The 25,446-nt window shown below is 39.9% G+C and overlaps 1 protein-coding gene across 3 annotated transcripts in view; it reads right to left on the reverse strand.

Moving 5' to 3' along the window:
* Positions 1-3,271: 3,271 nt before the first annotated feature.
* The window catches only part of BBX (BBX high mobility group box domain containing), an 89,809-nt gene continuing 67,634 nt past the window's right edge, over positions 3,272-25,446 (reverse strand). For 2 of the 3 annotated variants that reach the window (XM_075852811.1, XM_075852810.1), the window contains 7 exons: positions 23,776-24,559; positions 22,963-23,092; positions 13,168-13,316; positions 12,027-12,119; positions 10,698-10,889; positions 9,583-9,772; positions 3,272-8,936 (listed from right to left, as the gene is read on the reverse strand). In XM_075852811.1, coding sequence (XP_075708926.1) covers positions 8,852-8,936; positions 9,583-9,772; positions 10,698-10,889; positions 12,027-12,119; positions 13,168-13,316; positions 22,963-23,092; positions 23,776-24,559 — 1,623 coding nt within the window. In that variant the 3' untranslated portion in view covers positions 3,272-8,851. The remainder of the gene's footprint in view (positions 8,937-9,582; positions 9,773-10,697; positions 10,890-12,026; positions 12,120-13,167; positions 13,317-22,962; positions 23,093-23,775; positions 24,560-25,446) is intronic. The other variant, XM_075852812.1, reaches the window with a different exon arrangement.

The following is a 25,446-nucleotide window of genomic DNA, read 5'->3' on the forward strand; positions in this document are numbered from 1 at the left end:
CCAGGCAGCCTGGGGGCCTTTATTAGACCCCCGGCTGCCATTAGAGACACAGACACTCAGCGATCGTATCGCCGGGTGTCGGTGGGAGAGAGAGGGAGCTCCCTCCCTCTCTCCAAAACCACTCAGATGCGGTGCTCGCTATTGAGCACTGCATCTGAGGGGTTAAACGTGTGAAATCGATACTAATATCGATCTCACACGGCAGAGCAGGGACGCTCCCAGCCCTCGGCTGCCTCTAGCAGCTGAGAGCAGGGAGATCTGACAGCTCCCTGCTCTGTAAACTTATTCCGATGCCGCGACGTAAAAAGTCTATGGCATCGGAATAAGGCCCGTTAGTGACCGACGTAGAAACACGATGGGTCGGTCACTAACGGGTTAATATATAACTGCTTCTATTGTTGCGGTTATTTACCTTACACGACTGTTGGAAGCATAGTACACACAGCTTAGCTACTTAGAATGGTTACAAGAGTGACTCATGCTGGGGACAGTATATAGAAACAGTTGAAGAGGCTCTCACCAGATTCTCAAATCCCTATCTCCTATTGCATGTGATCGGCGCTGCAATGTAGATAACAGTAAAGTTGTTTTTTTTTAAAAACTTTAATTTTTGGCCAAGTTATGAGCTATTTTATATATATGCAAATGAGCTTTGAAATGGACAATTGGGCGTTTTTTTTTCGTTATGTCCAACTGGGCGTGTATTGTGTTTTTAACTGCGCGTGTTTACGTGTATGACGCTGACCAATCAATGACCAGTCAGCGTCATACACTCATCTCCATTGATTTACACAGCAGCGATGTGCAGCCGCATACACACAGATTAACGTTAGTCGAGTGTCCTGATAATGAATACACATGAAATCCAGCTTGGACGTCATGTGTATTCAGAATCCCGACACTTCTGAATCTTTTCTGTGAGATTCCCGCATGCCACGCGTAATCTCGCGAGATTACGGAGGTAAACGAGATTTCGTTTCCCTTGCTAGAAATCTCAAAGAAAAGAGTCAGAAGTGTCAGGATTCTGAATACACATGACGTCCAGGCTGGATTTCATGTGTATTCATTATCAGGACACTCGATTAACGTTAATCTCTGTGTATGCGGCTGCACATCGCTGCTGTTTAAATCAATGGAGATGAGTGTATGACGCTGACTGGTCACTGATTGGTCAGCGTCATACACGTAAACACGCCCAGTTAAAAACACAATACACGCCCAGTTGGACATAACGAAAAAACAACGCCCAATTGTCCATTTCAAAGCTCATTTGCATATATATAAAATAGCTCATAACTTGGCCAAAAATGAACGTTTAAAAAAAAACCAAAAACTTTGCTGTTATCTACATTGCAGCGCCGATCATATGCAATAGGAGATAGGGGTTTGAGAATCTGGTGATAGAGCCTCTTTAAAACACTGAACAACATTTTCAGTCATATGAAATATTGTAGAACAAAAGCTTCTTAAAACCTAGTCAAACCCTCAATTATTAGCTAGTATTTGCCCCCCAAAAAAGCCCTCTAGTAGTTTATTCTATAGCAACATTTTATAACTACAAATACTAATAAATATATACACATATATATATAATTATACGGTCTTTTGGAAGGCTTCATTTATTTCACATACTAGCTGATTTTAGATATACAGAAAGTAATGGCCTAGAGGGGGTTATGTTTGAAAGCTCATCTGAGAAAGGCTGCCTGAGCTCTCCATACAGAAATCTGTTCTTTAATCGGTTTTCCTAAAATATGCCCATTTCCTAGCTTTTATGCACCTGCAGTAAGATATGATGAAGATTCTTATTCGTATATACGACAGGTTATAACATCATTGTGCCCTTACAGATTGCTCACAAAGGACCTTAATGAGGTAATCCAAAATGTTCCAGTCCTAAAATGTCATATCAATATTTCATCCAGAGCAAATAAGAATCCTTACCTGTGGGGATATGAAAACAGAAATCTGGAGAAGTACGGTAAAAAGAAGTCAAACTTCCTACTATTGCCACTTTAAATCAATAATTATTAGCAAATACCTTCAATAAATTGGCCTGGGAAAAGGTTGAATTGAATTTATTTGGGGCCCCATTAAAATGTATGTTACTTCTTAAGCACTGTTTTGAAGATTCTGATGTCTCTACATTCTGGGAACTAGTGGATGCCCCGAATTTAAAAACCTCCATTGATTTTATCATGTGAAAACCTATGCCAAGCTGTAAGTCCTACAGAGATGGAATTCCCCTTTTATGTACATCATAGCTTCATTAGCACTGTGCACATAAAATGACGCATTCCCTGGCACTATACTAATACAAGGAGGAAAGGTAATATAAAGAGCACATCTCAACTTTTCTAGTTACCAAATTATATTCAGGCAAAACTTGCAGGGAATGTCCATTCTCCACCCTTCTGTAGGCCGGAAGATGCTATATTGCTTTGTAAATTGTTTTAGATTGGTATAAATCAATGTACTTGTGAACAAATTGAGGTGCCGGGTAAAAAAAAAAAAAAGCAAAACAAAAAAAAAGGGTTTCTCCATAACTGAATAGCTGATGTCCAAAGCATCCGACAATTCAAAAACGGAACAGATATTAACAACAACCCAATCATATCTCTTTGGCCCCATGCACACGACCGTGAAAATCATCCGTAATTGTGGATCACCATTACGGTCCGCAATTACTAACCCATTCACCGTTTATTTACAGGAAGGTGTCCGGCCCGTAGAAGTGTACCGCAAAAGATAGGACATGTCCTATATCTTTTGCTTTTTACGGACCATGCTCCCATATTTTGTATGGAAGCACTGGTCGAAAATGCGGGCGGCTGTCCGTGGCCGGCCGCGTCCGCAATCGCGACCCGTGATGATGGGCACGGCTGTATGCATGGGGCCTTTTGTACTTGAAATGCGCATCTAACACGCTAAAACAATTCGTATGAACATAGCATAAAAAACAACAAAACAATCTGGTCTGTTATACAGTTATTTAAACATTTTATTACCATCTGAAATAGTTTAAGAAATCTACACAGAGCTTGACTGGGAACAAAATAAGATCATCACAGCCGTATAAAACATTAGTTCATTGTTATTTAATAAATATATAAGTTCAATTTTGGAGCATAGCATTGGGATGGGTACATTGTCAAACACAAAATGCTTACTTGCAGCAAAGAGGTTCAATGCTTTTGGTCTCATAACTGGAATTGATGACTAATTTAAACAAAAAAAATGTAAAAAAACTCATTCTATACGCAAGTATGTGTGTGTATATATATATATATATATATATATATATATATATATAAAACTACACACCTACACACACATATATATCTGTCTGAATTTCTGGAACACTGCGTTTAATGGCACAAACCACAGCACAATTAGCAAAGTTAAAAGAAAACATAAGAAAGCGTAACATTTACTGAAACAATGTATAATTTATAAAATATTTGATGCCACCCAGACACCATTTTTTTTTCAATTTAATCACAGGTTTACTACAGTACAGTTGAATTAAAGGTTCAAATAATTGTGGGTGCAACACACATATGCAGACAAATTGATGTCATAAGTGGTTTAGTAAACTAAAGAAAATATATTGCAACAGAGCAAATAAGTTTTCTATTTTGGTATTCATAGGTTTATAAGGTGCAAACATTTCCCATGAGAAATTTTAACTACACGTCTTGATGACACTGCTTTTAAGATGATCATTATAGAAAATTTGTAGTATTTCCACACAGCCCTTTTATTACAGTTTGGGCAGAGCAGGAGCAACTACGATGCCCTCCATACCCAGGATGAAAACCCACAAGTTGGTGCTTTCCTGCCACTGGAGAGCTGTTAGGGGTTTCAGTTCTGGGAGGAAATCTTACAGTTTTGTCAGCTCTGGGATAAAGTATTAGATACTTGGATATGCTCTATGTATTTACAAACATACAAATTAGGAAATATTGGAGGAAATGTTAAGAAGTTGTGCTAATTATTGTTACCTGATTATACCAATGCCTTGTCTATAGGATTCAGTGCATTAGCAAATAGAACTACCGAAAATCACTAACTCAGAGCCATCAATGGCCAATATATCGAAAACTAACTAAAGCTTTGCAGGATTTCTGCTACTCTTAGTGCCTAGCAGCTTAAAAATTAAGCAATATCTACAAAAGTTCAGAAAACAGTCACTACACTACTCTAAGGGAAAGCCACTTAGGTTTAGTAACTCAGTAATTCACATATAAAATAAAATATTTTCTTTCCTTTTTTTTAAAAAAAGGTACCATAGTCATACAGAAATATCTAGAAGCAGTACTGAAATTGTACTAGGGACAATATGACAAAAATAGATATATGTAAGGGAATCATGAGTAGGAGTATTTGTTCTTTTTACCCTTGTTAATGTGCAGGACCAAAAATGAACTAATACAATTCTGAATTTCAGCTTATGAGAAGTCCCGAAGTGCCATACCTCAAATACTAACACACTGATCTAACACTTAGTGCCAATGCAATGTGGGTTTAAAGCTGGCGTCTCTAGGCTATATAACTGGCGAGCCACTTTGAAATATACTAGGTGGTACAGAGCAACTAAGGTCATTAAAGCGCATCTCTAATTACCATTACCGATGCGTCTCCCACCAGAAGCTTATGGGCTCATTCAGACGAACGTGAATAACATCCGTATAAGGACCCATTGATTTTAATAGGGCCATTCACACATGCAGGAGTTTTCACACAGCGTGTGTCCGTTGCGTAAAGCTCACTGCATGTCCTAAATTGGTGCGTTTTTCACGCACCTATCGCCCATTGAAGTCAATGGGTGCGTGAAAATCAAGCATAGCACACGGATACACATCCGTGTACTGTGCGTGATTTACGCATCAATTCAATTGAAAATAGTAGTAAAAAAAAAAGATGTGCTTTGCGAGTGCGTGAATAACGCTTGCCCCTCGCAAAGCACACTGATGCATAACGGACCAGATTCACGTGCGTTTTTCGCGCTCGTGTGAATGTAGCCTAAAACTGATGGCAGGAGAGAGGAGGTGGTCTGGACACCCTGTTAATCGCACAACACAGGAAGCCTCTACTGAAAAGCGCCTTTCGCAAGAGAGACTCCATGCATCATATGGTTACCCTAGTTGACCAAGCCGCTTGCTCTCTCGGTTGCCCTTCTTACGGTCACTTTTACAATTATGGTGGGAGACACACCTGCACTTGTAACTGGTGGTACACATTAAGTGTTAAAAAAAAAAAAAAGTTTATTCAACATATTCTTAAACTCTGGATTAAAATTACCTTAATCTAATAAATGATGGTTTACTAAACAAACAAAATACTTTGTGTAAAAAATGCCCACTGGCTATGCTGTTACTAGTACCCCGTGAAGTGTCAGTCATATGATCCTGATCTTGGAGCCAACTTCCAGACAGACAGTATAATGCATAGCTTAACTATAGTGCTATATTTCAGTAATGGCATGACATCAGCAACAGCAACAGGGACACAAATGCAAGAAGCCGGAGAGCTATATGCAGCTCCTAAGCCACTGGCTGGGGATCACACTGCATTAAAGTAGGTTCCTGATGGGAACGAACGTTACAGCGGTTGTGGGGGAGGGACCTTTTCCCTAACCTTAGCGACACAATTGATTGGGAAGGCGAATGTGACAGTAGCGTGTGCTTTTTAAAGTGGGTTGGGTGCCAGGGTCTTGGTCAGATTACCGGCATATACTGTGAGCTTCCCCACCCTCCCTAAAAGTTGTATGTTTTGTGTTTTTTATAAAATATTGTGTTGTAAGTTGTCACGGTACTTTATTAGATGTGGGGTTAGTTTCTCACTGAATTGAGTGGACATTTGGATTCTGTTGTTAGCTTGAGCTTAAGGCTAAGCCGGTTACGTTGCTTGAATAATCATGTTTAAGGTTTAAAACAATTGAATTGGTTTATTTTATACATTTAATAAAGGCCGTGGCCAATTATTTTACCACCAGAGGTCTTTGCCATTGTCTTAATTTTGAATGAGTTATATATTAGGTAATATAAAGTATGTTCTGTAATCCCATACTGGCTGCACAACATTTCTACACAAGTATAACCAGTAACATACCCTTAAAATAGAAATACTACATATAGGTATCTCAGATGATGGACCAAGTCAAGTCACCAATGCTCTTAAAAGTGAAGAATCCGAAATGTCCGCTGAAGAGAGTGATGTCCCCATCTTGGTAACTTAAAAAACATATTACAAATAGCAAATGACTACAAAATCTCAGCCCATATACCTAAGCTAAGGATCATAGTTTTGATGTACTACTTAAAACTAACAAGCCAAACCTAACCTTCTACAGTATGAGTTAGAGAGTTACCTTGTAGACTATAGTAACATGATCAAAGGTCCAGTATACCAAGGGTCTACTTAAAGCTATTTCATTATTAGAAAGAAGGCAAACCTGTTTATTGCTGTAATAGTACTCAAGCTCAGCGTATCAGTATAGTACAGGTAAAAGGACAATGCAACACCCTGCTGGAATAAGAAGGCAGAGATGTAAAAGGCTTTTACGCAGAATATGGAGGCAGTGATAAAACTAAAAAAAGCCTAATCTGGAAACAACTTTATCTAATGATTTCATACAATGAATACGCTATTAAAGGTAACTAGGTTTCAAAATCTTGTTGTTTAGTCCATGATACAGTATATAAGTGACCACAATCTTCAAAAATGGCTTTGTATTGTCAAACCTAGGCTGAAGTGGATTTTCACAAACTGAAAAGCATACCTCTAAATAAAACATAGGAAAAGCATTCTTTAAATGGAAGACATTCACATGCCTGCTATATAAAAATAATAATGTCGATTTGGAGATTTAATCCTTGCGGTTGGAAAAGGTAAATCTTATTGGGCTCTTTAAGCAGATACACATGGACTAGTATATTAGGAACTTGCATAAATACATCTCACTCTATTACTCGCAATAGAGACAGAGAGGAGCCTACCACCATCACCTTCAGCCTGCCTCAGGTACCAAGTAAAGAGGCACGGTGGAAGGCCACATGAAGATAGCCCTACGTCTAGAAAGGGAGCTGCAAGGGCTGGTAGGGAAAGCAGGAGCGGGGATGGAGCCACTACTCCAGGCAACACTCTTTTCGGTTTTGCCGACAATATTTGTTTAAATCCGCACTAGTTATATAAATCCCTAAATATTTATGAAGGCTTACCATACTTACATATTAAGTGACCATAGGGTAGCTATTCATGTGCACATCTTTTACTGAAGCAGACAGTAAGACATTTGTGAGTCCTTGGACTCCCTATGGGTTGTGTATGGACGACTTAACTCATGTTCACCGCAAAAAGCAGATAGTGAAGGTCAACAAAACCTCTCTCTTACATGTGGCATCTATATACCATGACATATAAAGGCTTTTTTTTGTATTTGTAACTAAAACTCAACTTGTTGAAGTTTTGCTTACAAGTAAAGCCTTTTACAAAGTAATTCATAGATAGAATGGAGAACACAAAAGTGCAGATGAATACTGCTCCCCTTGTTAATGGTGATGAGGTGCACACGCAGTGCTAGTGCATAGTTAATATTTTACTTCCCTGGAGTGACCTGGCTAATAGGAATCCCTGATCTGGATGCACTGGTCCTCATTCGAAAGTACAGTACCAATCGACAGCCTTACGACTGAAATTGCATGGCAGCTCCGTAATATTCCACAATCCTTAATACCGTCAAATATAAACAGTGCGTAAAATAGCTATAAACCATTACGAAGGGTTAAAAACAAGATCTTCGTTTCAATTTGCTTCTAAGTGGAAGGCTTAAAGTGAAAAGCACGCCTATGTAAAACAGTATTTGGCAAAGATCACAAACATACATGTAAACCTTTTCTGCGATACGAAAACATAAAAGGTTTAAATGACATACAATACAATAATTTATGAGAGATGTTTTCAGAAACATCTGCATAGTTTACAGACTATACCTATGTACTACATCCCGAGTATTAAACTATACTTACATGTATGTTTATGGTCGGGAAAAAATGCCATTTTACATGGGATCACTTCATTTTTAATTAATATAAAGTTACCATGTAGACAGAGCGAAATACTATCTATTAAGGCTTATTACTGAATGTATGTGCATATCTGTGGCTGTTCATGAATATAACAGAGTATATCAGTACATTAACAATGACATGTAGTAGGCGGCATTTAGAAGCCTGTGTGCATGGCACATGGCATGAGCTGAGGATATGAAGCAAGGTTTATAGTCTACAGAAAACTAGAGAAGTGCAGAAGGCAAGGGTCGAAGACAAGACACATAACAACCCTAACAAGGGGACACCTGAGCCTACCGTTTATATGTTCCTGGAACATCTTTTAAACTCAGTCTCAATATAAATGTAAGCATAAACTATTATATAAACCATTTTTGGAACGTAAATCTTCATTTACAAAAATGACCAAGCATGTCTATTAACTAGTGCAGTGCATCAGTATTTTTTTTTTCTTTTTTAGTAACTATAATATGAAACTAACATCACACTCTGCATCACGGAGCTTCTCTATGGAGATACAGCACTGATGGCTCCTTCGGCGTCACTCTTCATTCCATTGTTAGCCTCAGCAACTGTGACCATACCGCCATCTTCTTCCATTAGTAGGCCAAGAACAAGTTGAGCTTTAAGGAGAAAACCCAAGCTATCAGCTTCTGGCTTCAAATGAAACTCTTATCTGCCCATTTTGTCCTCCATTTCATGGATAAATTTAGCCTTCCTAAGTAAGGCTCAAGGCTTATATTTAAATATGGCGTTAAGTCTCGTCATAAAGTGAAGCTTCATTGGTCGGCGCAAGATATAAGCACAGCTGCCTGGGACATGTCTTTCTTCTGTCCATCTCTTGCATGGGTAGATCTTGGACTTCTGATGAAAAAAAATCCAAAACAACATGATTAGAATTTTCCTCACACGTCCGTGCCAAAGTGTCATGCTTATCCGATAACAATTCTGATTCATACCCCAGCGTTGTATGAAGGCGGCAAAGCCATAACTCCCCTTTCAGCTCAACATATGCCATGTCTGACAGTTATTGTTAAGGATGCACTGCCTAATAACCAGTCTTTTACATGGGTTGTCAGGCAGTGTGTCCCTAGCAAAAAGACTTTTTCTATAACCTAGGGCTATCTTTTACATGGGTTGTCAGGCAGTGTGTCCCTAGCAACTAGACTTTTTCTATAACCTAGGGCTATCTTTTACATGGGTTGTCAGGCAGTGTGTCCCTAGCAACTAGACTTTTTCTATAACCTAGGGCTATCTTTTACATGGGTTGTCAGGCAGTGTGTCCCTAGCAACTAGACTTTTTCTATAACCTAGGGCTATCTTTTACATGGGTTGTCAGGCAGTGTGTCCCTAGCAACTAGACTTTTTCTATAACCTAGGGCTATCTTTTACATGGGTTGTCAGGCAGCGTGTCCCTAGCAACTAGACTTTTTCTATAACCTAGGGCTTCAGCAAAAAAAATAATTGCCACTGCAAGGAAAGCTGCAGAAAAATCAAATAAATATCTAACCTGTGAACATTCTCCATTGCTGCTACCTCAGCCAGAGCAGCTAGACTAAAAAAAGCAGACACAGCTGGTATGTCTTGTGTAATACTGCAGTTCTGTTCAACATCAGCTTCCCCGGAGATTGTCAGCTCCGCTCTGCAAGTTTCCTCCACGCTGCAACTAGTTTGATAACTACTCTCAGGATTTTTTTCGTCTGGAAAGAAAATAAAGACATATATAAATATGTAACATAAATGTTGTGGTATATTATTAAATATTGTTAGAAGTTTAAGGTGATATATTCAATAGGCAATATTGTATTTTAATTGTTAGATGGTTTTAATCTATTGTGTAATATACACACAAATCTACATATACCCTAATATTTCTAGAAAATATATTCCGCACCAATGTGTCTGTGCACTGCATTTAAGCCAATTTGCCTTTTTTTTCCGCTGCCGAAATGTTTGTTTTTCAAGTCTCAAGTGCCATTAATTGTAGTCCATTATTTTTGGAATATACATAGGATTTTATTTCTTCATTAAGTTGTAATTGAAAAACAAGCAAACGAGGGGGAATATTAGATGTATAACAGATCGGTATAAAAGCGATAGGTCACCACTATGCAATCTGTTCTAGAAGAAAACACATACTACAGTGCACTCTAGTAGCAAAGGAAAGCAATGAGAGGTTTAGAAAAAACAAAGTAAAAGTAAAGAAACCAAAGGGGACATGCAAGTACAAGTTGCAGACTCTCCGTGTGAACTGCAAATATTTAAGAGAAAAGGTTGGAATATTGATGAGGTAGAAAGTATACAAGGGATTTCTATATACAATATATCAGTACTACAACTGAATTATTAAACAAGAAAGACAATAAGGGCCTGTTCTCATCACCGTTGCCCTTCCGCCGAGGGGTTCCGTCTGAGGTTTCCATCAGGTTAACCCCTCAACGGAAAGGCAAATGGAAACCTAAGCTTCCGTTTCCCTCACTATTGATATCAATGGTGAGGGAAACGGAATCTGAGGCTTCCGTTTGCCTTTCCACTGAGGGATTAACCCGACGGAAACCTCAGATGGAACCCCTCGGCGGAAAGCGGCGGTGATGTGAACACAGCCTTAGGGTGTTTAATTCTTACCCAAAACTGGACCTAATGAAGAAGGCTGACAGTCCAAAGACCTAACTAGGTGTGTGATTTTAGTTTTTCTTGCTTTCCTCTTCTGACTTCCGACCAGAGGTTCCTGTGTTGCTGTGGGCTCTGGAACTGGGGGAACAGGATTGGAATTGCTCCTCTGGGAACTATCAGTGGTGTTCTTGTCTTCTGCTATGGCTTGACCAAAAACAAATGAAATATGAACAGGGAGTAACTTTGACAACTAAAGTTGTTAAGTGAGTGAATGCATAACAATCACTTCATTATCATGTAAAAGGCCGATTCCCTTAGTAAAAAAGCATGGCATTCTAACATTCAAATAAACGAAAAAACACGTGAAACACTTGAAAAGTTAAAAAACAAAACAAAAACTTGTATAGTACGAATTCCTATTACAGCTGTACTCCAAATATATAAAACACACAGTTCCTGTGGACATGTGAGCACGAACACAAGGACATTGTGTATTACAATAAGTTTGCCTAGTCTAAGGAAATCTGGTTACTTCTGCATCATATAGATCAAAGGGTCAAGTTCTCTTTAGATGGAGGTTCAGAAGACCTCCTATGACTCAACACTATTGGGATGGTGAGGGGGAAGGGGTGTAAATGGCCTGCCTACCCAGGACTATACAGCAGCAAACACAAGTCAAGCAAGATTATGATAGCTTGTTTTTTTGCGGGATGAGCTGTATTTATATAATGGCACCATTTTGGGGGACATATAATGTACTGACAAACTTTTCTAAATTTTTTTTGGGGGGGAATGGAAAAAAACAAAACCAGCAATTCCCCTTTCCTTTGGTTTTTGTTTTCACAACGTTCACCGTGCAGTAATGACATGTTAACTTTATTCTGCAGGGTCAGTACAATTATAGTAATGCCAAATTTAAAATATTTTTTTTTTATGTTTTACTACTTTTGCACAATAAAAATGCTTTTTTTTAAAAAAAAAAAAAACACAAAAAAAACAACAACTTGTTTTTGTGTTGCCGCAATCTGAGAGTTATAACTTTTTTTATTTTTCTGTTGACAGAGTGTCATGAGGGCATGTTTTTTGGGGGGATGAGTTGTAGTTTTCATTGGTACCATTCTGGGGTACATAGGAATAGATTCATTTTTATCAATAATGCGTAAGTTTTAGGCTTCATTCACACATTCAATCATCGGCCACAAAAAAAATGAAAATCACTACAATATTAAAAAAAAAGATCAAAAACATTATTTATCGTCAACAAACTTACACCTAATTAATTAAACGAAAATAAACTAAAATAAAATACATGAAGCAACAGAACATTTCATCCTTAAATACCTTTATCCAACGTGCTTTGTTTCTCCTTTTTATGCTTGTATTTGTTTACAATTTTGTGAAACAGATTCTTCTTCTGTGATTGTAAAGAACCTGCTATAAAAATACAACACAAGATCACAGTTAGGCTACATTCACACGACAGTGAAAAACGTCCGTGTGACAGACGTTTTTCTAACGTCCGTCACGCGACTGTTTTCTGAACAGTGACGTTCTATGGGTGTATTAACATGGCCGTTTTTTTTAATGGCCCGTGAATGTTGGCCATCAAAAAAATAGGACATGTCCTATTTTTGTCCGTTTTCACGGCCAGGCGGCTCCCATAGAAGTCAATGGATCAGTTTTGACCGGCCGTTTTTGAGTAAACAATCCTTGTAACGGCCGGTAAAAACTGATCCTGGCTAAGGACTCCCCGCACATAGCGCTACTTTGAGCGCTGAGCCCGGGGAAGCCCCTCACAGCACTGTCCATATAAGGACAGCGAAGTCAGGGCTTTCAACGATGGAATTCCCGGCCAGAGCATTGCAAGATCTCTGGCTGGGGACTTCAGTCTTGTAGATAGCACCCCTACCTGTAGATAGCACCCCCTGCCCTGTCTGAAGATAGCAAACCCCCCTTCCCCCGTAGATAGCGCCACTGTAGCGCCCTGTAGGAGCGGAATACATATATGGGGAGTGAAGTCAAGGGGTTACGCTCTGTGTAAATAAATGGAGAGAAGTGCATGACGCTGATTGGTCAGCGTCATACACTCCTCTGTACAACGCCCACTTGGTCTAAAGTAAAAACACGCCCACTTGGGCATTAAGACACTCATTAGCATAAAGCTATAAATCGCTCATAAAGTAGTAAAAATAGATAGTTTTTCTAAATAAAAAGCACTGCTGTCATCTACATTACAGCGCCCATCTCCTTATGTAGGAGATAGGCCACTTATAATGTGGTGACAGAGCCTCTTTAACACTTTTTTTCCCGCATCCACTGAATCTAATGCAAGAACAGTGGGCAAAAAACGCCACAAAAAACGCTAGGAAACGAGTGCTGCAGTTTTTTTCTGCCTCCCATTGATTTCATGCATCATGAAAACCAATCCGCTTTTAGAAACATGGGCATGAATAACAACTAAAAAACATGAAAGTACGGGTACCTTTGTTTGCATTCTGTTCCTCCGCTTGCTCAATTTGGGGCTTTTTCTTCTTTCTTTGTAATAAAGCATTTTTGCGATCAAATGTAACTGGACTATACTGAGGAAGACTATTGAATTTCTTCTCAAATTCTTCTTCCAGCTTTGCCAAACTATAAAACAGATAAGCATTAGTCTATTAAACATAAGGATTCCATTATCCATGATTAAAACTATTATAGCTATAAATGATGCATTGATAATACAGCACAATGATTTCTATTAACTTAACAAAAAAAACAGTATGGCTCAATAAAACATTTGTTTTCATTTCCGAACTAGATGGATCATGGCTAACTGTTCATTAGCTTCTTCCAGTCCTTAAAGTGCCAATGTCAGAAGGTGAGAAATATAGGAGGATTGAAAAAAACTGTATGCAGCTATTTACGGTATCGGCGCCAGGCAGGTAGGAAAGGATGATACTTGAAGATAGTTTCTTGAAAAGGTTTTTTCTTTATTCAAATTACAACGTGTTTCGGGACCGTACTGGTCCCTTTATCAGGTCTATTGTACTGTTTGCATGTGTATAGTATTCCATTTTATAGTAAAAAAAACGGGAAAGATGGATATAAAAATGCACCGGAGGTGGGGTGGGGGGTGGAGAGGGAACAGGTAACATCATACATTCTGGTACAGAGATTCAGTCTACATTTGTTTCAATACTAAAAGTAATAGTGCACATTTAAACCATACTATTTTCTATATTCGGTTGCTCTCGTAATGTTTTAGCTTTAGTTTTCCATATTAATTTGTTCGATCAAGGGGATCAATTATCCCTTTTCATAAATGCTTAGTAGTATGTTTTTTGATGGTTGTAGCCAATAATATATAACTGCAGGGCCTGGTAACTGCGGGAGCTGGTGGTACCGTATCCATTTTCCTTGATATTATTTGGACATGTTATTGAAAAACCATCCAGAAATTGTTCCCATATGTTCAGATAAAACTAAATGTATAAAGAAATATGTATAAAAAATATATGATATATAATATGGATATTGTGTTTTTTAGGAAAGTACTGTTAACAAATTATTTACAGATGTTTTATAATAGTGTAAAAAAATACATTATATTTCCATGTTGTTTCATACCTCAAAAATCACACATTTTGTTCCCAAATATTCAAATGAAACAAAATATAATTAAAACGTGAACATTTTGGTTTCAGAAAAAATAACGGCTGTAATAAAAATATTTATGTTTATGTATAATATATATAAGGTATGAGTGATGTCCCATACCATGTCAATGATATTTCCAACAGTGCAAATAATACATTTCGTTCTCAACTATTCCTTTTGAAACCAAGTGTGCAAAAAATGCATATAGACATTGTGGTTTACGAATATTGATAACGGTTTCCTTTAAAATATGAGTGATATTATAATATATATATATATATATATATATATATATATATATATATTATAAAGTATGAATGATATTTCATACAGAGTCACAGAATTTTATTTCTATACTAATATTAGAAGGTATCATCAATAGAATCTGTGAACTGGGCGCACTAATGATCATTGGAAGAAAGGGGCCCACAGTGAATTTTGGTGGCATACATTACCCTCAGTGTCCTCAACATAGGACACTAGTCCAGATACCTGCCACCTAAGCCAAAAAAAACAGGGCAGAAGATATGTAAAGTTACTGTATTTTAAATAATAAATATTTCAGGGTCTACCCCACGCTGGCAGTTGGCAGTGCTGTTTGTGCTTTACCCATCATACTGCATCATCCAGAAGCTCTCTCTGCTTTGAATGTAGCAGCAGATGAATGAACAGAAATACATGAGTTTTTCATGTGGATAGGTGATAAATGCATGATCGCTGCAGGCCCCACCACTGGTACCAATACCGATCGCTAGAATGATGGTCCCAACCCCCGGTTCTCCTCAGTGAATGATCGCAGTGAGAATTGTTAAAGGAGTGGCGGTCGTGCATGTGACCTGCCACTCTATTCAATATCTATGGGAACAATGGAGGTCAGCGCTTAGCTGTTTCCGTTGGCCCCATGGACATGGAATGGAGCAGAAGCGCTCATGTGCAAACACCCCTCCATTCAAAATCAACTTCACTACACGATTGCAGTGAGGACGATGAATGGATCAGTATCAGATGCATCAATGTCGACAGTGAAAGGTAACTCTGGATTTGGATGAATTAATATGGGCACGGATGTAAAGAAATTAAGAAATCAAAGATAGAATCGTGGACCTTTTTAGGGCTGCGCTCCAAGTGTAGATATCGGTTCAATAATCCAAAAGATGCAATAAGATATAAAATACAGTCTTTATTAGCACTTTTTAAAGGGTGTAAGACGTCAAATATTAACGTGTTTCAGGGTAACAGCACAACAAGATCATAATGGGACAATGGTCAAGATGCAGATATAAAGGGGAAAAAAGGGCATAATGCAGCCCATAATAGGCGAGTTAGGGTATGTGCACACACACTAATTACGTCCGTAAGTAGTGGACCGAACACAGTGCAGGGAGCCGGGCTCCTAGCATCATACTTATGTACAATGCTAGGAGTCCCTGCCTCTCCGTGGAACTACTGTCCCGTACTGAAAACATGATTACAGTACGGGACAGTTGTCCTGCAGAGAGGCAGGGACTCCTAGCATCGTACATAAGTATGATGCTAGGAGCCCGGCTCCCTGCACTGTGTTCGGTCCGGTACTTGCGGCCGAAATACGTCCGTCAATTACGGACGTAATTAGTGTGTGTGCACATACCCTTACAGGGTCATAGGGTAAATAGCTCATGAATATTTGAGTAATCAATATACATGAGTGTGATTGAACAAAAGGAGTGTCCTGTTAGTACATGTGTGTTCACATACACCTGCGTGGATTTGTCGTCAGTTGTTTAGTAGCAACATTTTAGAACACATGTAGAATATAAATAAAAATAAATATAAAAATGTAAATAAAAAATACGTCTTGAATACAATGTGTCAGACATTCAAAATGTGAATCGAAGGGACTCTTGTACGGTGGTTTGATCGGAGTGCCACGACGGAAGGTATGGAAGATACTCTAAATGTGTCACAATTCACTGGCTTAGGTGTGACCTGAACACGGTGGGAATGTTAATAGCCTTCTGGAGGAACATATTAGCCCGTTTTAGGAGTTGTAACTCCGAGTGGCCCTACTGTAATGGCAGTACAAGCACGGACGGACACAATGGGAAAAAGATGACACCATTTAAAACCTCTCACTCACTGAAGTTAATAGATAAATAGATGGATAAAACAAGAGGGTGGGGCACGATTTTTGATTGGTTGTAAAACAAACCAGTTTTTGATTGGATTGGACATTTCACAAAGTTTGCCTCATTTTGCAGACTTTGATTGGTTTAAAAGTCACTTGGATTGGTTGAAAAACAAACCAATAGCGATTTGTGATTGCATTGGACATCGAACAAAGTTTGCCTCCTTTTGCCACTTTTGATTGGTTTAAAAGTCACGTTTACTGAAATTTACTTTTCACTGACCATGGCTCCCAAAAGAAAAACTCCTGAACAAAGAGAATGTCGACGCTTGGCTCAATGAATACGTTGAGCAGCAGAAACGCCAGAAATGACCAATGCTCGGCTTGAAGATCAAAGATTGCGACAAGTGACCGCAAGAGCTGAAGAAACAGCTCAAGCGACTGATCGTCGGGTTCGAGCACAAGGCGCAAGAAATATTGTTTCTCGACGAACATCTTGGGATTGCATGAACAAAGCTGCTATGCAATACGACCCAACAATTGAATATGATCTGCACGACTTGGTCAATATTGGAAACATGGACACGACCTGTGAACATTGTGAAGCCCAGAAGTGGAAGTCAGAACCACCTGGCATGTGCTGCTCTGCTGGCAAGGTTCAACTACCCCCACTTACTGGACCACCAGAACGACTCAAGTCACTGATGACTGCGAACACTCCCCATACCAAGCACTTTCTGGGAAATTTGAGGCGCTACAACTCTTGATTTCAGATGATTTCGTTTGGTGTGAACGAAATTCGAGAGAGAGGCTTCATGCCCACCTTCAAAATTCAGGGACAAGTTTGCCATCGACTTGGATAGCTCCTGCCATTGCCCAATGAACCACCAAAGTTTCTGCAGATTTATTTCATGGGCGATGAAAAGCTTCAAGTTCAGCAACGACAGAGCAATGTCCCTGGAAATCAGGCCGACATTTTGCTGGAACTGCAGCAGATGCTTCACGAACATCACTGTTATGTCGAGATATTCAAGAGCTCTTTGGAAATGATGACTTCGGATAACTACAAAGTGGTCATCAAGGCTGACCGAAGGCCAACAGGAGAGCATGAGCGGCGATACAACGCACCAACTGTCAATGAAGTACCAAGTACCGGAAATGTTACCGCTGGGAAAAAAGTTTAGTGCATGGCCTTCTACGCCTATCGAATTATGATGCGGGCGAGCCATTCAAATCACCTCTTGATGTGCCGAAATCTTTTCCATCAGTTTTTGGTTGATATGTATGCCAAAATCGAAACGGAGCGACTTCGCTTCATCCGTTTCAATCAGAAGGCACTTCGCGCTGAAAGCTATATCCACCTTCGAGATGCTGTCGTCAACGATGGAAACCCGAGCAATGTTGGTCAGATGGTTATCTTGCGTTCCACCTTTACAGGAAGCCCTCGGCATATGCAACCCAACATGGAAAGAAATTCGCCAAGAGCTCTTGCCAGAACAAATCGGTGACTGATAGACGCGATCTGGTAGCCAGAGTCTTTCGACAAAAGGTTATCAAGTTCATGAATGTCCTCCCGAAGGGCAAGGTATTTGGAGAGACTCAATGCTTCATGTGCACAATCGAATGGCAAAAACTAGGTTTGCCTCACGCACATATACTGATCTGGCTGAAGGAGTAGATCCAACCAAATCAGATCGATTCTGTCATTAGTGCAGAGTTCCCAAATGCACAAGAAGATGAAAAGCTATTCGACATCATCATGAAGAACATGGACCATGTGGAAGACTGAATCCAAGCTCCCCATGCATGAAAGATGGCATCTGTACAAAGAGATTCCCAAGACAGCTGATCCATGAAACTCAGTCTGGAGATGATGGTTATCCACTTTATCGTAGAAGAAAAATGGGAGAAGGCGGGTTCACTGCATTGATGAAGATTGGCAATAGTTACCATGACATCGAGGTTTGTACCCGATGGATTGTACCCTACTCGCCATTTCTTTCCAAGACCTTTTAATCTCACGTCAATGTTGAATATTGCAACTCAGTTAAGGCGATCAAGTACATCTACAAATATGTCAACAAAAGATCGGATCAAGCAGCATTTGGCTTGGAAAGACAAGGAAGAACAACTGATGAAATTAATCGCCAAGAAAGACAAGAAAGAACAATTGATGAAATCAATCGCTTCCAAACTGGACGTTACATCAGTAGCAACGAGGCTGTATGGAGAAATTTTGGACTTTCCAATTCACGACCGCTATCCGACGGTAGTTCATCTCAACGTCCACTTGGAAAATGGACAGAAAGTCTACTTCACCGAGGAAACTGCTGCACAACAAGTTTTGCAGGCCAAAGACACCACGCTGACAGCATTCTTCAAGCTTTTCCAACAAGATGAGTTTGCAACGACACTCCTATACTGCGATGTTCCAAAGTATTATACGTGGAATAAACCTACAAGAGTTTTCAAGCGAAGAGTCCAAGACACCAGTTGAAGGTCATGTTGGAATCAAGTCAAGTGATGCTCTTGGCAGAGTCTACACAGTGCACCCAAACAACCATGAGTGCTTCTTCCTCCGGTTGCTTCTTCACACAGTAGCAGGCCCAAAATCGTTTGTTAGCCTCAAGACTGTTGGCGACCATGTTTGTACAACCTATCGGCAAGCATGTCAAGAAAGGGGACTACTTGAGAGTGATTCTCATTGGGACAAGACTTTAGAGGAAGCAGCAACCTGCCAATTACCAGCAAGCTTACGAAACCTATTTGTTGTCATACTCACAACGTGTGGACCATCCAAGCCACTTGAACTGTGGGAAAAGTACAAAGAGCACCTCTCGGAGGATGTTCTTCTGCAAGCACGACGGTAAAACCCAGGACTCCAATTGGACAGCTGTACTCCGCAAATGTTCAACATGTCATTGATCTTACTTGAAGAAAAGACCCTCATGATGGTTGGAAAGAGACTTGAGCAACTGGGACCTCCCGCGACGGAAAGGAACAACTACAAAAGACTTGGACGGGAATTGCTTCGAGAAACAAGCTATGACATGAGCGCTCTGGAGACTTATCTTGCAACGAATGAACCTCTTTTGGTTGCTGACCAAACGATGGCGTACAATTAGATCTTGGACATGGTTGTGAAAAACACTGGTGGTATTGTCTTCTTGGATGCGCCCGGCGGAACAGGAAAGACGTTTGTCATAAACCTGTTGTTGGCAAAGATCCAACAACAATCCAGGATTGCTCTGGCTGTCGCTTCCTCAAGCATTGTGGCAACATTGCTTGATGGTGGCAGAACTGCCCATTCAGCGTTCAAATTACCGCTCAACTTGAGTCGAGATGCGTCTCCTGTTTGTAACATCTCGGGAGGTATCGTCTTGGTGTTGGCCGGTGATTTCCGTCAGATGTTGCCTATTGGTCCAAAGGGAACACCAGCAGACGAATAGAAAGCTTGCTTGAAGCAGTCGGTGTTGTGGAGGCATGTAAAGAAGATGAGTCTGACTACCAATATGCGAGTTCATCTGCATGGAGATGCCCCAGCTGGTGAGTTTGCCAGCAGATTACTCAATCTGGGGAATGGAGATGTTCAAGTTGACAATGGGACGGATCTGATCAGCTTCCATGATGATTTCGCAAATTTTTCCAAGTCGGTGGAAGAGCTTGAATACAGTGTCTTTCCAAACATCATCTTCAACTACAGAGATCATGAATGGTTATGTCAACGGGCAATACTGGCTCCAAAGAATGATTCTGTCAACGCCATCAATCAGCAAATTCAAATGACTCTGCCAGGTCAAGTAAAGCTGTACAAGTCCACCGACACAGTTATTGACCCCGATCAGGAGGTGTACTATCTGACAGAATTTCTCAACTCTCTCGAGTCGCCTGGCTTACCTGCCCATCGATTGATGTTGAAGGTTGGCTCACTTATCATGCTGTTGAGGAACATTGATGCTCCGAAACTTTGCAACGGGACAAGGCTGTGTGTCAAGAAGTTGATGGACCACGTCATCGAGGCCATCATACTAACAGGATGTGCCAAGGGGGAAGTTGTCTTTATTCCTCGCATTCGCCTCGCCAAGAACCCTTGTGAATACACTTCATTTGAACTTTTATCTATTACTTTTAGATAGATAGATAGATAGATAGATAGATAGATAGAAGAAATAGGAAAACAGCACAGCTCAGGTGGGTGCAAATCCACCTAGGCTCAGAGCCCTTGGAAATACAGCAAGCAAAAGAATCGAGGCAGCATTCAAAAGTAGTTTGGAATGTTGCCTCAATTCTTCTGCTTGCTATAGATATATATATATATATATATATATATACACACACACACACACACACACACACACACACACACACACACACACACACACACACACACACACACACATTATTATCTCCAACTCACCATCCAAATAGAAAATACACCAGTTTATTATGACCAGTAGGACATTTTATGCAAACTGGTTATTAATGTTAGATCACTGGGAGGTATAGTAAGTTGGAAGCACAACTACCAGAGTGTTTAGTATAAGACATGATGGGCAAACAACGGGATCTCATGAACTCTGAATGCAGGACAATTGTGGGTGTGTGAAGCACTGGTGTGAACATAAGCAAAAGCATCGTTTTTGTGACTAGTTTGAGAGCAGCAGTTGTTACAGTTTGAAGTGTGACACATAAAAAAGAAACCAAGGACTGAACGCCATGACTGTGGTAATAATCAGCTGATTTGGATACGGTAGGTAAGCGGAGGTTTTTTTTAGACTTGTACAGTCAAATCAGATGATCAGGGACCACTTCAGATCTCAGACTCATAGCATCAGTAAAATGACGGACAATTAGAAGGTATGAGGATGGGCAAAAAAGGTGGCCCAAAAAAGTATTCAATATTTATAATAAATCATGTGTTTTTGCTTAAAAATACCATGACATCACAGTGAAAGAAAATGTAACAATTATTACAGTAATTATGAATGAAACATTAAAATAATACAATTAATAAACAGTTATCCTAATAAAAGCAAAACTATCTAAAAATGTAGACTGTAGAAAACAGTGGTTGTCCCCTAGTTTTGAACAGTAATTTGTGATTTGATGATCATGATTAAAGTGTACCTCCACTTTCAGAGAAAAAACAATTATAATGCAGGAGCGTGCACTATAATAATTTTTCCAAATCACTTGTATTACGGATTTGGCTTCTAGGAGCATCATGGACTGTGTATAGTCTGTGCTGCCGGCTGCTCATAACTCTTCAGTTGAAGACAGAGCATCCTGGCTCGTCTCGATGGTTCCCGTATACAGAACGGCCGCCAGCACTATAGAATCCCATATTACGTTCAGCATAGAACAAGCAGGACGCTCTGTCTCCCACTGAAGAGTTATGAGCAGCTGGGAGCACGTACTATACACAGTCCATGGAGGTACGCTTTAATGTACAATTAAAAAAGCCTGTTGTACAACAAGATAGAATTCTGCCTATGTATAAGTGGGTTGATGTATATTTACATGTATATTCCAAATACCTTGCATGTAGTCTTAATGCCAAGATCACACACACAGTTTTGATGCAGTTTATGGCTGTTATTTGAGCCAAAGCCAATAGTGGATCCAAAAGGAAGAAAAGGTATAAAGAAAATAGTGATGCATCTCTTTTCTTTTGTGTCCACTTCTGTGTTTGGCTCAAAAAAACGGACACGAAAACGGATTCAAAACTGTGCGTGTGATCCTGGTGTAAAAGGTCAACAGAAAAGTCAATGTATTAAATAATGGTATCGAATAGCAAAGAACTCTTGAAATCAGCAGTGTGTGTGGACTATAAAGAAGATCTCTGCTTTCAAGATCGCTGCTTAAGGCTGGGTTCACACTGAGTTTTTTGCAGGAGGAAAATCTGCCTCAAAATTCAGTTTGGAATTTTGAGGCAGATTTTCCTCTGCCTGCACGCCAATTTTTGCGGCGTTTTTTGACCGTGGCCATTGAGCGCCGTGGGCATAAAACGCAGCGAAATAAGCTTTCCCTGCCTCCCATTGATGTCAATAGGAGGTCAGAGGCGTAAACGCCCGAAGATAGGGCATGTCCCTTCTTTTTCCTGCAAGCCGGTTTTTCCGCTCGCGGGAAAAAAACGCCTCTGCCTCCCATTGAAATCAATGGGAGGCATTTTTGTCCGTTTTTTGGCGTGTTTTGCAGCGCGGTTTCCGCGTAAAAAAACTCTGTGTGAACTTCCCCTAATGGGAGTGAATAGGAACTTCTCCTTTACATCCATATGCTGAAACCTATACGGACCTACTACTTCACACAGCTGAGAGATGGCTGCAACTGTATCAAGTCTGGGGAATCCCATTAGGTGAATACATCACCAGCAGCAACATAGTCCTGCAACACGGTCTAAAAAATAAGGACTTTGTAAAGTGTTGTCAGGAAATGTTCACCTACCAATCCGTCTGTTTGAGATTACTCAAAGCTTCAGATCAAAACCAACTGAACTGAGGCACAAATTTCTATAAATGATGTAACTACACATACCCAACATTTCCTTCCTCCTTTGTTTTTGTCTTCTTCACCTTCTTATTTCCATTTTGACTAAAGGTCCAGGTGTCATCATTCCAGCTGCCTTCATGGTCAGATGAGCCACCTTTCCCTAGGTTTCTTTTTCCTAAAAAAAGAAAACGGGTCAAAATTCGGACCAATGTAACGAATAAAATGATGCATCAATGGAGTAGTTTGCGGCTCAGCTTTGACAGAGGGCCTCAGATATGCATGGCTCCAGGAGGTCATTCACCGTCACCCGTTGCCAAATGCTAGTACAGGGGGCTGTATGGTCTAGGAACATTCTTCTATATATGAATTGCTTTTATGATATGAAAGAAAATGTATGGATAGTGTTGCCCTGATATTCATTTTCTACAGTCTCATCTTAGCTGCTTTTTAGCTCTGCACCATTAGGGTTAGTTCACACATAGCAGATTTTGTTGCAGAAATTTCAGTTTGATTCATCTGAATGGAACTTGCAGAAATCCATGCACCTGCTGCAGAAACAACCTCATTCACATGAATGGAACGGATTTGCAGTCGCAGAAAATATCTGCAACATAATCTGCCTCGTGTGACTGCGTCTTTAGGGACAATCTATATTCACTGATGGAACAATAGTCAGAAATCTGTGTCAGATGCTCAGGTTATTTATCCTTTAGCATTGCTGTGCTGGAATGCTGCAGGATCTGTCAGATGAGTAATGTTGTTCTATTGCATTCCACGCCCTTTAACCGGATTTTTTATGAACTCTCGTTATAATACAGCTATATATAGGCAAGTACACTAGCTCATTATGTAACTTACCTCTGTCAACATTGGCTCGCAACGTAGTCAACATTCCCTCAGAGACTAGCGTTTTATAAAGAGCCCCTTTGCAGGACCGTTCGGACTTCCTTGATCCACATGCCTCAGACTTTTTGCTATGGTCGCAGTCCTCGGATTTTAGCATTTCTGGTAGTTGTGACTGGAATATATCCTCTGCAGGAGATAGCGGTTCATCTTTTAGGTCTTCCTGCAGTTCAGAATCTGAGACATGTGTCAGAGTTAGGGTCTCTGACTCCATCCATTCTTTGGTGGACTCTAATGTTTTCTCTTTCTTCTCTTTAGATTTCACTTTTTTCTTTGTTGGCTTTAACTCTGAGAAGTCATGTTTTGGACTAGCAGCAGAACGTACTTTTTTACACGGGGAAGATGAAGGTGTTTCGACGCTCCAATCTCCCTTTGCAACAGCTTCTATAGTGTACATGACACTTTCAATGTCTGATTCTGATGACTGTCTCTTTTTACAGCTCTTCTTTGGAGACCCTTTCTCAGAAGCAGCGTCACGATCCGTTTGGTTTTTCTTCTTTTTCTTTTTGTCCCGTTTCAGGAATCCTACAAAGTGTGCATCTACATGATCTGTGGAAGGTGACCCGTGTGTTTTAATTGTAACATTACGAAGTCCTTCCTCTTTGCAAACAGAATCACATTCTTTCTGGCTGTTACCTATCACAACTTCATCAGTCCCTTCAACATTCAATGCTTTCAATTGTGCTGGATTTATATTTCCTGAAATTTCTATTTTAACGGCTTCTGATGCCACACACATCTATAAAGGAATGGGCAAATGTGAGATAAAATGTCGTGAAGCAAGAAATATGAATGTATTCCAAATGTACATATTACAGCCTTTACAAAACAGTTTTGTGTGACCACCACATTACACTGAAGCCTAATAGCGCTAGAGATAGTGGTCACCTTGCTACATAGCTTTGCAAGAACACACTTATATAATAAAAAATAAAAAAATGAAAGGAAGGTAACACTATTAGGTAGAATAGTAAGGGTGGACTGTAAAAAGGCTGCACAAAAAGTTTTTCTTTAATGTGTTCCAAAAATCGAGGTCAATCACAGATTAAACGTGTGAGAGCGGCCCTCAATGTGAGAAGAGGTTCTTCAATATGAATAAACCTTCGAAGGTGCAAATTCCACAGTTCAAGAGAAAGTAAGTCAAGCCTTTGGAATTACCTGCATTTCTGCATTAAAGGGGTTGTCCAGTCCTAAAAAATATCTTTCAATATCTCATCTGTCGGCGTCCGACATCCAGCACCGTCCATGTTTTGAAGGAGCCGCCCCCCCTAATTTCCTTTACGTGAATCGCCGACACACTTGTAGTGACAGTTCACAGCCTTATAGCCTTTTCCAATTCACTTCAATTGAAGAAGGCTGTAGTACTGTTAACCGCCACTACAAATGTGTCAGCGAATGTGGTCTTATTCGAATGCAGGTCACAATTATAGATAAACACAATCTAACTAAACTAATAGCACACAACAGTTATACATGTCTTTTATTGAGCACATTGAGTAACATTCACAGTGCCTGGTGAAAAACATAAAGTAAACTTAAACATAGCGTTGTGCATTTGTGCTAAAAAGTGTCACTTTTGTCTCATCAGTCAATAAAACATTTTTCCAGAAGCATTGGTGAACATCC

Source organism: Rhinoderma darwinii, chromosome 2 (genome assembly GCF_050947455.1).
Source record: "Rhinoderma darwinii isolate aRhiDar2 chromosome 2, aRhiDar2.hap1, whole genome shotgun sequence".
NCBI lineage: Eukaryota > Metazoa > Chordata > Amphibia > Anura > Rhinodermatidae > Rhinoderma > Rhinoderma darwinii.